We start from the raw sequence: 13302 nt of genomic DNA, 5'->3' as shown, positions 1-13302 counted from the left end.
ATTCAGGTGTTTCCTGAACTGGGAATATTTTTTTTTAATTAATGATTTCTTTAATTGTTACAAATATGTAAAAAAGAAAGCACAGCCCATGGCCACTTCATTAAATGTGGAAATTCCTTTCATTCACTGATCGGTGATTACTTGATGTAATTACTAGAATTTACTTGCTTATGATTAGATTAACAGGAAGGAATTCTAACACACCTTTGCAAATTCATTTCTTCCAATTTATACAGCTGCTCTTCTGATAAACAAATCAAAACTAGCAAAGAAAAGGATAGTATTTTAAGTTATATTAGATGATAAAACATTTGTTTTCTCTACTAGTGTAATTTGTATTGCTAGTAAATATCAAGACTATAATCTAGCCAGCAAACTAACACCGTAATAAAGTATGGGTTTAGTCTTTAAATAAATTCCTTTATTACTGTCATTTAACAGTAGCTATGATAGAAATTTCATGTATTTAACTCCAAATAGTACAATATATTCATTACTAAGCTGTTAAACCTCCAAATTCAGATCAATCATATATTTAGACCGATGTAGATGACTGTATATCTTTTCAATACCCTGCACAAATTTGTCATTTGAACTTGATGATGAAAGAAAAATAGGATAGCATTACAAGTTAAACTTTAAGCTAATACCAGTCAGCATGATTGTACTGTACATACTTGTAATAGCATCTTACACTATCTAAATATCTTATTTAATAAGTAGAAATTCACATCTCCTTTATCCTTGAATCTAATCTACCACCCATAAGCCAGTTCATTCACAGATTTAAGACTTCAAGATCAGATTCAAGTCTTCCCTGTTGCACTTGTACATTTTATGATCCCTTTTATTTTTTTTCTACTTCATTAAAAAATAAATCAATTTTGTTTTCAAGAAGGCCTCTCTGCCTCCATTAGAAGTATGGTATTGGCAGGCTGAATGTGCTGAAGTGATCTGGAGGAAAAAGGCATTCTGTAAATATGCTTGGAATTTTCTAAATCTTAGTGCTAGCAAAAAACAGAAAGTTCCAGTAAGGCATACAGTAAATGAAGATATTATGTATTAGGGATGGAATGAATCTGTCACTTTGACGGATTGTGAGGCAAAGAACAGATTAACAGATTACTCATAGTCAGAATGCAGCTCACTGTGAAAAATGTGCAGGAAATGATAAGTGTTGGTTTGTGCTGATTTAATGATATTTTGAAACTACAATAACACTCCAGGAGCATAACACAATGTAGCTCACGGCTTGCACTTTTTAATCATCAATATGTTGCCAGATTGCCCTTAAATACTTTTTGAAATAGAGCTTTCAATTCATGCAAAGTCATATGGACTTGAATATTTATATTCCTTTTCAAGATTTTTATTAAAGTGCGTTCTTAAAAATCCTTGACTTTTATGTATAAGGATTCTTTATGTTCTTTGGGTAGTGTATCTTATTTGGTGTACTCTCTCAGTTTTCTCCACCTGGAGCCGAGTGACACTGTGCAATCATGGATGTATAAATTAACATTGAACATTTCGTGGTTTATGGCATATTTATGGAAAACTTTAATAATATTCAAAAATGTAAATTGTTCAAAGCATTTTAGATTCAATAGTGAATAAACTTCAGGCTCAGATGACTTCACAGTTCTTACAGACACACATAGTGGCAGGGCCTGAAATTTTATTTCAGCATTTTTTCAAATGATATGCTTGAATTTTTACAGAACAAGAACAAATCTTATTACTGATAACCTACCTAAGTCCTTACCTGACTATTGAAACTTGTATTGAAGAGTTTATTTCAATGGAAAGGTTTCCATTAAAAAAAACCAATTACCATTATGCATACATCATTAATATATTATAAAGCAGAACCCAAATAGGTGTGTATAGTGATTTAAGTTGATGAAGTTACATACAGGTATGAGGTTCAGTAGATAGATAGGTAGGATAATTGAAAATTCAGACCTGCTAATCTAAAGGAGCCTACCAAGTAATGCATACTCAGAAAAAAGATTTAGGAGGGAGTAGGTGAGGGGTCTTACAAAGCTGGTCAAATTTTTATTGGTTTATCTGAGAACTGAGTTATTCTCTAACAACCCTTGTTAAATAAATACAATTAAAAACACAAACAAGTGAGAAAAAGTAGGACTTCATTTTAGATTAACTGAATATTTAGGCTATACTGAACCATACCTTAGGTAGGAGCTGGCACTTTGCATTTAGTGGATCATGGTAGTGTTACTCACTTTAAGCATTTGCAGCAGAACTTGCTTCATATGGTAGTAAATGTCACTAATACAACAGAAGCATGTGATGAGATTTTAGCTGACAGTTACATAAGATATCAAGAGCTGGTACTATTTTCCTTAATATATTTTTTTATGTCTATATCCTTATATTGGCATTTTCTGACCCTCCACAGAGTTAGTCAGATTTTCCATTGTAAAAATGGAAATAATTTAGCAAATGTGCTCCTATTATTACCACTCAGGCACAAGAAAGTTCTCTTATATTTGAACTTAGGAAGTAGTTTATGCAGTTAAATATCGCCTTTTGTATTCTTTATTGATTGTAGTCTTCAGATGCTTAATAGTTTGTCAAGTTGATGTGTCCTTGATACAAAACGGATGCTGTTTTTTCATTCTCCAATTAGATGTAGTGTAGCACTTGCATTTTTTAAGTATAATGCCAGGCTGAACTAATAATTTGAATATTCCTTTTAATTCCTGTTTAGATTGTTGGACAAAACCGTACTAAAACTTTGGAGCATTTGGATTTAGTTAATAATGTGGATTAAATGATCCTATTGATTTAAGTAATACAAATTAAATCTGACCCAAAAGCAATGTGATAAAGTATACTTTCTCTATTAACAGCAGTGTCAGAAATCTTTATATTAAGTGACTTGCCATTTTCTCAGTCAGGCCAGTAGGATAGACTAAAATGCAAAAAATATTGGTTAAAAAATCAAAGTATCAAAATGTTTATTAAGATTTAAATCAGAAACCTCTGATTATTTGGATTTCAGTTGATGGCAATAATTTTGATACATTGTCATTAGTAGGTGCTACTTAATAAAGCATCACTAATTTTCTCAACAGATTTTACTGATGGATGCCATTTTCTGCAAAATTTAACATGCTATCATAAAGCTGAAAACTATGTCCTTAAGCCCAAAAGATTCTTTTCCTTTCCTTCATAATTCAGCTATCATCAGGTATTTCAGTAGCTGAGAATTATTTTCTGGAGGTTTTTTTTAAGGAAATACCACAGTGTAACAAGATTATATAACCCTTTAAAATTATATTTTGGAATGAAGAATAGCTTTCAAAATAATGGAGAATTTCAGTGCAAGCACTGGAGGTGTGTAGAATACGTTTGGAAGCTATTCTGAGCCTTCATACAATGCAACTCACAATGTCAAAAGACAGTACTTAGCATTCCACATTATCAGGAAAGCTGTAGATAGTTTATTGCTCATTGATTGCATTGACTACAGCTGGAGGCATTGATAGCATAAGTAGAGTGTCTTTAATTAGTCAGAATGTGTGATTGGCTTTTCTGTTTTAAGGAGATAAACCAGCTTCTTAAAGAACTTCTGAAAAAAGTATTTTTTATTCAGTCAGAATAAAAACACAATAAATGGGAACACAGTCCACAGTCTACGTTTCTCAGAATACTACCAGTTGTGTCCATGCTGGGCTCTACTTTTAGGCAAGGTCTGAAAATTTTTCAGAATGTCTTTTTATTGTGCTTTTAAATTAACTCATACAATTTGTCTTCCCCATACACACGCTGTATTTGCTTCCTAAAAGCAGTTGCAGTTTTCATGGTGCAAAAGTCTGTGTTGACTGTAAACCCACAACTAACTTGCAGAAGTAATGAACCAATTTTTAATATATATTGTGTAAAGTGTTTCCACCTTAAAAGTAGTGTTGAGTCAACAATTAGTTCCTAATACTGTAGCGATTTCATTACTTGTCTTGGTGGAATGGGTTTGAATAGCAAAATTGCCTTAATAGGAAATATCAAGCTTGCCAACATATCTCTATTGCCTCTGTCATAAATAAGAACTCCTTTGCCTCTCTTTAGAACTTTCAAAATCCCTAGATTTACACTTACACCTCCTAGAGAAAATATTAATTAATCTACTAAACCAGATAAAGATGAAACTGAACAACTCCTTTACATGAGCGTTGACTCCAGTAAATGAAAAACATAATCATCCAGCTACTCACAAATCATTCCACCTCTGGTTTCTCTGTCTTGATCTTTCAGGAAGATCTTCCAGAGATGAGACTTCAATCTAAAATTAATAAATTTACTGAATAATAACTTTCAATTTAGAAGAAACACTGTTTTCATGACATGTGATTACTTGGCTTTCTCAATGTTCCCTAAATGAATTGTCTAGGTAATTGCCTTATATCTGTCTTTCTCTCTTACTAACATCCTCTCTGCTTTCCAGGTACCAACTATATTCTTTAGAAATTCTGTGATACACGTTTTTTATGAAAAAAATGTATGTTTAAACTCTTCTGTTTTGTGCCAGACCTGTAGAATTGCATGCATGCTCTAAAGCTTCTTTACTTTTCTAACTACTTTTGTTGGTCTAAGGCAGTTGACTTTAGAAGCAATCACTGTTATTCCTCTGTCTTTGCACCATTTTTGCTTCAGCATCTTCGTAGCAGAAATGTTCTTGTTCATCTCTGTATCTCAAGCATCACGGTGTTTTTAAAAAGACAGAGTGATTTTGGAAGAAAGGGTAGCTTGGGAAGTGGAGATGTGGATTAGCACTAATAGTTTCTCCTCACCTTCTCTAAAATGGCCACAGTTTCTCCAAGAGATTGCCATTGCTGACGTGTTTCAGTGCAATTGTAGACAATCAGGTAAGTGGTAATGCTTCATGAGCTCTGCCAACACCTGGTGAGCATGGTCAGATTCTAGTGTCAGGCTGATGTTGGCTGATTCTGAGGCAGCACAAACCACACATGCAAGTGGCAGAAATGGGTATCATAGCATGCATTTAACTGTTATTCCTAAAAACTTTCAAAGCTTTGATGTAAACAGAGTATTTGTCTGTATTCAGGGAGTGCAAATATGGTGACCAATGACAGAGAGAACTCATAAGGAGGTGTCTAGACAAGCATGTTGCTGTGTGGATTAGTTGTACCAGTTCTCACTACCATTAGCTCAAGAGCAGAAGAGAAGAATTGGTTGTGAAGTTGGCTGTATATGTGATGATGTAAAAAAGTTTTGAAGTATGTTTTTTACGTATTGAAATGATGGAAAATTCAATATCTCTTCCTTTAAATCTGCTATACTACTTGCTGTATTTCTACACCAGCAGTTCTGTTTCCTGAGGCAGAAAATTAGTTTTTTCCATGTTGACTGCAAACAAATAAGTGGTTGTCCCCTGATTCACCCCAGATTATGCATACATGCCAATAGGAGATGATGTGGAATCAATAACAAGTCCAGAAGTAGCCAAAAAAGCTAAAAAGAAAACCACCTGGAAAAAAGTAATTGTCATATTTTAGCAGTTGTAACACATGACTGAGCCTTGCCAGACTTCTCACAGAAGCACATCTTACATGAGAACATCAAGGATTTTCAGAAAGTAGAGGTACATTACCTGTTTTCTTGGTGTTGGACAACTGAGTTGAGACAATGACAGTCTGGCAATGTAAAGAAATCTGTCAAGCTTAGAAAAAAAATCATCCCTTCTAGACAAAGCCGTGTGTGTTGAAGTTACCTCTATAGCTCTGGCTAATCTCCCTGGCCTCTAGCACAAGTTTGCATGCATAATATTGTTGTGCCAGCTGTTGGAATAGGCATGGGCAGGCAGAGTTGAACCAACCCCAAACCAAGTTAAATTTACTCTCTAAAGCTGTACTGTTACCACCAGCGTGAAGCCAGCACAAAGGAATTTGAAGACCTCTTTTGCCTTCCATTTCCCTTGACTTGCAGTGAAATAGGTTTGTCAAAAAACAGTTCTGTCAAAATGAGATGGTTTACTGACGTTCTTCAAATTTGGAGTTTAGGTGTTAACTTGTAATTATTTAGTCTAGTTAATGATTATATGGAAGCTTTAATGTGTTATAGCTCTTTACTGTTGAAGAGGAGAAATGGGAAGTTGAGGAAACATCAGCTATGCACAGCGGACAGAGATTAATTTCATGTATGAAAAGAATTACAAGACGTAGTCATCAGCACAGGGAATTTCTTAACTTTGTGACTTTGATGTGTCCTTTCAGGGCTGTCTTTCTCTGATTAATAGTATAATATGAGTGACTTTTGCAGTGAAAAAATCTGCAGTTCAGTTTGCCGCAAAAAGCAGTTACAATAACAAGAAAAACAACTGCTCTAGTTTCTCTTCTTTGAGCTGTAACAGTCAAAGTCGGTGATTCATAAAGTGGTGTATGTGAAATGAACATTGAACTTTGCATGAGTATATGATGACATGAAAACCATTTTTAAAAGCTGTCACAAAGTAGTGTTCAGGAGAGACAGAAATTGGCTATTAAATTGTATAGGTGAAGAAGGTCCCTACTCCCTCTACAATAAAGATCCCATCAACATTTTTTTCTTTACAGAAGCAAAATAGATATGTGACAGATGTGATGAGAAGTCCTCTGTATTGTCTTGCCAGTAGCTAAAATTAAATTATGATCAATAGCAATTTTTTATTTATAACATAAAATATGTTGTAATAATAAAATTGTATTCAGAAATTATTATAAATTTACCAAAAAAAAGCTTTTTTCCAATATTGACAATTCTATCAACAGCAACATCCTGACTCAATCCAATGGCTGTTAGTTCATTATTCTCAACTCTGATCACTAATTTCATTAGTTAATACAAATCAGGAGTCTCACAGTTCATGACCACTGAGTGGGTATCACTTTGTTAGTGGCATCTATTTCATATCTAAGCTTTGCTGTAACTCACCCACTATCCCTACTGTGAATGGTGCATCACTGGCTGCGTCACACTGTTACAGGGCACTCCAAGCAGTTCTGAGTGGTCAATGGCAAGCAAATACAACTCTTGTGACTGACTTTAAGCCCCTTTCCTTAGAGAACATAAGGATTTTTAATCACATTGACCCCCACAGCCTCTCATCAAGCACAGGTTGTTCATCCCATCTTTATTCCTTAGAAAACGAGTCTCATGACTCCTGTAGGCTTTCAAAGTACAGCTCTCTGGATTATGAGTACACCTTTTGCTGGGAGAGCAGTACCAGCTAAGTCTGCAAAGCAGATCTAATTTATAACCCAGATTATAGTGTGAACAAGGGAAAAGGCTAAGGAAGGAAGCAAGCCTTAACATTTAAGAATTGTATTAACTGTAAAGTTTATTTTCATGAAATCCACCGTGATTCTGTTTTGTCGTACTCGAGAACATACAGTTTCCTTAGAATATTTTGTTTATAATCAAAATAATTAGAACAAATAAGAACACAAACTTTTATGAGTGGTATTTTGATTTGTATTTTTCAGGGACTGGTTGAACATGTTCAGTCCCCCCATCATTCCTGGAAGCCAACAGCTGGAAGAAGACACTAAATCTTCAACAAATCAGAGTATCCCAGGTAGGAATTTATGAAGACAATGAAAAGGACCTGGGTAGAAAGATATTTCTAAGTGCTTTTTCTATAATACTGGTGCTGCCTTTTCATAGTTTTCGATACTGCTACCTTTTGATTCCAAGACCTCTTATTTATTATTCTTATAATGTATTTGAGTTATTCATTTTCTCTGAAAGTATCCTTAAAGAAAAATAGATAGTACAGCATTAGTATATTCATAAACATTTTAAAATTCTTAAATTCAGAAAATACCCTTTAAATTGGGGCATAACCTTGGAGAAAAAAGATGCAAGAAAGCCTCTGTAGTTCCTTTCTTAACATTTGCACCATCTCTAGGACATAGTTAAACAGGGAGCTGTGATGAGCTCAGCATAGTCTTCAGCAGGTTTCACAAGACAATCAAGAGGAAAATTTTTACTCATAAATATGATAAATTTCCATAGATTTCTCCCTTACTGGCCATTGATAATTTTTATTTATAGACAATTTCATTTATCTTAACAACTGATACAAGAAAGTTTCCACAGTAAATGACAAAAGCTGAGTCATAAATTCTCTGGAACTTACTGTTTTGTGTCTTGTTACTTATCTTAAGATAGTGTGCTAGGAACCACAGCACTGAATAGCCTTCTTTCTTGGACTACAGCTGTTGACAATAGCCATATGGTAACCCTGCAGTACCTAATTACAGTGTAGATTTGAGCACTGAAGTTCAAGGATCACGCCAGAGAAAATATTCAGCCTCTGCTGCCAGCTGATCCAGTGTAGTTGACTTGTATCAGGGTCAGAATGTGATCCATGTATCTTAAAGTGAAATTTGCTACAAGCCATTTTCTAATATTAAAACCTCGAATACAGTGAAAATATATTTCTGTGAAAAAGGGAAACTATTTATTTTTGTTCTCCAGACTGTGGTGACTGTGAATAGTATTAACATAATCCAAGTAACAAGCAGTTATTTGTACAGTTATTTCAGAGTTCAGGAAAAGCTGCTACATGCTTCTTCTATTCTTTGCTATTAGGGTTTAGACATCTTGAGCAAAAGCATTTCTCCATAAAAACAATTGCTCTTCTGATTTCAGACGGGTAGCATTTCATTTAATATGACAGGTATTCAGAGGTACCAACTATCTTCAGTATCCTTTCAGATCAGAACTAAATTATACTCATCCTTCTATAATGAATATAACAGACTTCAGTTTTCATTTAAAAGCAAGTTATTTTCTAGCCTAAAATACTAATTTTGTAGTGATTTAAGAACAAAATCTTTCTTTTTGCATCCACCAGTATACTCAAACTGTCAAGAGTTTTTTTTCATGCAATCCTGAGCAGCTTCATTCAACCCCAAAAGTGTGGATGGTGGAGGCATAAATAGCTATGAAAATTTTCTTTGAAAGTGACTTGTTTATCAGTTAATTTGGCCATGGACACTTCATTCCTACAGATGGTCAAGTTGCCCACAATTTACCATTTGAAAGTAGAAAGATGCTTTCTGACATGTTAGCTGAATCTTGTGAAGACTGTCGATTTAATTTGTACTTCTTTTTAGGAAGTAGAAGAACAGAAGTGAGGTTTTCATATGTTTTATTTAATCTGTTCAAAACTGAATGCTCCATGCTGCCATTAGAAATCTGTTTCAACTTCTAAAAATGACTTTAAAAGCATTTGGGGATATTATGAGATGCTAAAAGAAAGAAACCTAACTTTAAAAACAAGATACATCTAGAATGCTAATTTCTCTTCTTATTCACATGAAAATACATGCAGGTAATTATTGTTAGAAAGGTATAAACCCAGGTAGTCCTGGATGCAATCTGATTCTGATTTGGTGTGAATTCAAGGCATACATTTAAAGAGGTACACACCTGATGAGTCTGAAGAATTTCTTATTTCTCAGTCAAACCAGGGAGTATGCTGAGAGACCAGTTCCAAGTTAAAGAGGGAAGGAGATTTAAGCTTAGACAAGAAAAGATAATTGTTTTGAAGACAACCATTGGCAGGGAGAAGCTAAATAATAAAAGGAAGAATTCAGTGGAAATAACAGCATGGTTTCAGGTGAAAATGTAAGGCTATGTGAGGGAGTCAGGCATGAATACCATTTGCTTGTGTACTAAGATCTGAAGTGTAGGAAAAAAATGTTCAGTTCTACACCTTCTTTCTGCACTACATAATTTTTCCCAAGAGCTATCCAAATAAAATACCTCAGTTAACCTCATTTAGCTTACAAGGCCTGATGAAGTACCCACAACAGGGAGGGCAACCATTTTAGCTTTACCTTTTTACCTTTGGTTGTAGTCAAAGACAGTTGCTTTCTGATGGCATTTGTTAATGCTACTGAGGAAACAAAAATGAAATCTCCTACAAAACAATAAAGTGCACACTTCTTCTGTATGCATTAAATGCACCAACCTACTTTCTGGTCTCTAGATAATGTAACCTATATATCATTGTGTGATCCTGGTCGTAAATAGATTCTGAGTGTTGTGAAACTGCTGCTGTTAGCATAACAGGCCATTGCTTATTATGAAGTGTTAGGGCATACAAAGCATTTGGTTTGTATTCACAGTCTGAGAATAGGATGAACATTTATGATGAAATTCAAGGTACAGATGGAGTTCAACTGTGAATTATTTCTTATCAAAAAGCTATAGATCATATAACTTAGATTTAGCTTACATGAAAGACAGGTTTAGAAAAGGAGCTGCAATATATGAAGTGTCTATAATAAAAGTCTGTATGGCTTTATCAGTGTATTTTAGACTAAGGATTCATTTCTCTTACCTGAAAACATTCTTTCTTTTCACATAACTTCAGAAAAGCCTAGATTTAAAATTTTTATCGTCTGAAAGAATTTTATTTCCTCTCTGATATTGAAAGCTCTTTCAAACAGATTTACTAAACTGGACATTTAGCTGACATATTTGATACCAGACATTCAAACTGTGTCATTTCTACAGGCCTTAAATACACTCTGACTGTCTTTGTTCATGACAAAACATTATCACTTAAGAAGGTCATTGAATCACTTAGGAATAATTTGATCCACTATCAGTGAACATACTTCTCATGAACCGCTCCATTGGACTTTGTAAAGTCCAGTTGTTAAGAAAACCCTGATTGTATCATTTCACGTCAACTAAATACGAGTCTTCAGAAATGCAATGAAAAAGTGAATTTCTATTATCTGGAAGGTAACAATTCAGAAGTGTAAGGTCTGAGTGAATATAAGTGATTTGTTCTTACTTTTCCCATTTGGCACAGGTGAAGATGACCTCAATGCTGAAGAAGATGAGGAATTTTTGACTCTTTTGTACGATCCATGTCTGAACTGTTACTTTGATCCAAATTCTGGGAAGTACTATGAATTGGCATAGTCAGATCACGAGAGGAAATGGTTTTATATTCAGAGTAGGTTTATCTTTTAGCTGTTTGTAAAGTGTTAATGAGCTGTATAATTTATCATGTAACGTAAAACTTGAAGTAACCAATAGCTTTTCAAGCAAATGAGTACATTTTGTAAATAGTGTTTTACTTTTATAGTTTTGTATTAAGTTATAATGCAGTGGGAAATCACATAACATAAAAGTTGCTAAGACATTTATTCATTATTCTAATTTATTTCCAATAGTCAAAGGTCCTATATAGAAACAAATGAAGTTGAATAAAGAAGGTTTGTGGTGTTTATCTGTAAATTATGGCTTTAGTCAAATAAAAAATTTAAACAAACTCATTATTTACTTGCTTATAATTCATTCTGAGGTGTCTTACTGTTAGTATTCTAAGATAGACAGCATGATGTTCAAGCCCTCATTTCATAAGCTCACTCCCTTTAGTTATCAGAGAGTGAGCAGTATTTTCCTTATCTTCACAAAACTATCTGCTGTTGCATGTTACAGTAACAGGATGATGTCAGAGCTGTAGGGTGGCACAGTGTGGTGCACTTCAAGATGGTTGCATGGGCAACTTACAAACCTAGACCACAAAATGGTAAGTATGACAGACTGAGAGTACCAGCTGCTGTCTGCTTCACTGGTGTAATTTAACATAGGACTGCAGAGCAATGAGAGTGATTGCTTCAATGCTCCAAATACAGAGCCTTGGCTTATGTACGGCAGGAAGGTGTGTGTTTGATTCATATGGGATGCTGTGCTCAGAATACAAGTCTTACATGTTTGTGTTCCACCTTGCAATGGAAGAATGTGATTTATTTAACTCATCTGTATTGGATTTCAGTGCAGTTTTCAGTGAGGGTCCTAAAGTTCCAACTTAGAGTTTTAAATTGGCTGCATGACTGTGCAATTTTCTTTTTTTATGGTACATGAAATATCCCTATTGACGATAAGGAAAGACTATAGATATAAACCAGACCATACATAGACTTTGAAAATGAAATAATTATGTGAAATCAATTAAATGTGCATGGACACACATCAAGGTTTCTCTGCCCTGACAACCAGTTAACATGATCCTGATGTTTCTGAATTGCCATGGCTACTGCTCGGCTCCAAGCAGTCCCCAGTGTTTCCAGCATCAGAGGTAGGGAGATTCTTCTCCCCAGAGAACTGAGATTCTGCAACACTGCAGTGCTGCTTCCCACGAGTGCCCTCCTCCATGCAACAGGACATTTGATCAAAGGGTATCATTAAAAATTAAATCATTAAAAAATCAAGTGCCTGGTGTTGAAGAAAAGGTGTCGAGAAGGATTTGCCTGTGAAAAAAGAAGTGCAAGGGGTTGTGCTGTAATGGAGTTGAGTTTGTGGAATAGCTTTGGAGTCTACAAGTTCAGTATGTAACAGATTTCTGGAGAACAGTTGAAAGGAACGTCAAAAATCACATGGCAAAAGTGATATATAGGCATTTCAGGTGGTTCTTGTTCTAAGTCTCTACTTGATTATATCCAGTGCTATTCCACTGTAATTATTTGCAAGCTGATTACTCAGTGAATTTTTAAGAATAATGTATTTGGGTGTCATAAAGTGAGCCTAGTAAGCTCACCAGCAAGTGATTTAAAGTGATATGTCTGTAAATTATATGTAATTACAGATCCTGGTTAATGAATATCCTGGAATCAATTGAAAATGCAGTTGTTAATAGTAACTTGGCATAAGATCAGATTGTGTATTTGGCTTCTGTGGTAAGTACAAACATATCATAACATCGATTCAAGTAAGAGTAGTGCTGAAATCCACAGGAAGACAGATACTGTGTTGAGATAATTTACTTATGCAGCCTTAGCCTGTTTCTCCCAGAAAGATTTGTACCTGTTCTTGCTAATGCCATAATCAGTTTAAAAGTTCAATGAAATCATAATTTTGACCTTCAAAAATCAGATGCTAGCCTGTACATGCTTGTGCATATCTAACTGCTTTCTTTTTAGCATCATTAATGATCAGGACACTGCTCCCTTTATCTGTTTAAAGTGTGTTGTTAATTATCTTTTCATAGCTGCTTGTCTCACAGGAGTGGTTGGACGTCCTAGGGCACCCCTGTGAATCCAGACTAGGTCACTGGTGCTAGAGATAACTGCTCCCTTGGAAAAAAAAGATTAACAAAACAAAATCAACAAAATATTGGCTGCACAGTGGTGTCTGCTGTTTACGAGGCAGAAGTCTGCAAAGAGCCAAGGGGTTGTCTGCCAGTGCCTGACAGATACACTTGCCCTGGCTTTACAGCACACTCACTCATGTGTCACATACAAAAAGGTACCAGTG

General features: G+C 34.9%; 1 protein-coding gene across 1 annotated transcript in view; it reads left to right on the top strand.

Moving 5' to 3' along the window:
- Nucleotides 1-10965, top strand: part of CFAP20DC (CFAP20 domain containing) — a 60706-nt gene extending 49741 nt beyond the window's left edge. The window contains exons 15-16 of the mRNA XM_062008553.1: nucleotides 7503-7594; nucleotides 10853-10965. Coding sequence (XP_061864537.1) covers nucleotides 7503-7594; nucleotides 10853-10965 — 205 coding nt within the window. The remainder of the gene's footprint in view (nucleotides 1-7502; nucleotides 7595-10852) is intronic.
- The last annotated feature ends 2337 nt before the right edge of the window (nucleotides 10966-13302 follow it).

The sequence above is a fragment of the Colius striatus genome, chromosome 15 (genome assembly GCF_028858725.1).
Source record: "Colius striatus isolate bColStr4 chromosome 15, bColStr4.1.hap1, whole genome shotgun sequence".
NCBI classification, from domain to species: Eukaryota; Metazoa; Chordata; class Aves; order Coliiformes; family Coliidae; genus Colius; species Colius striatus.
This window is presented reverse-complemented; position numbering and strand designations above follow the sequence as displayed.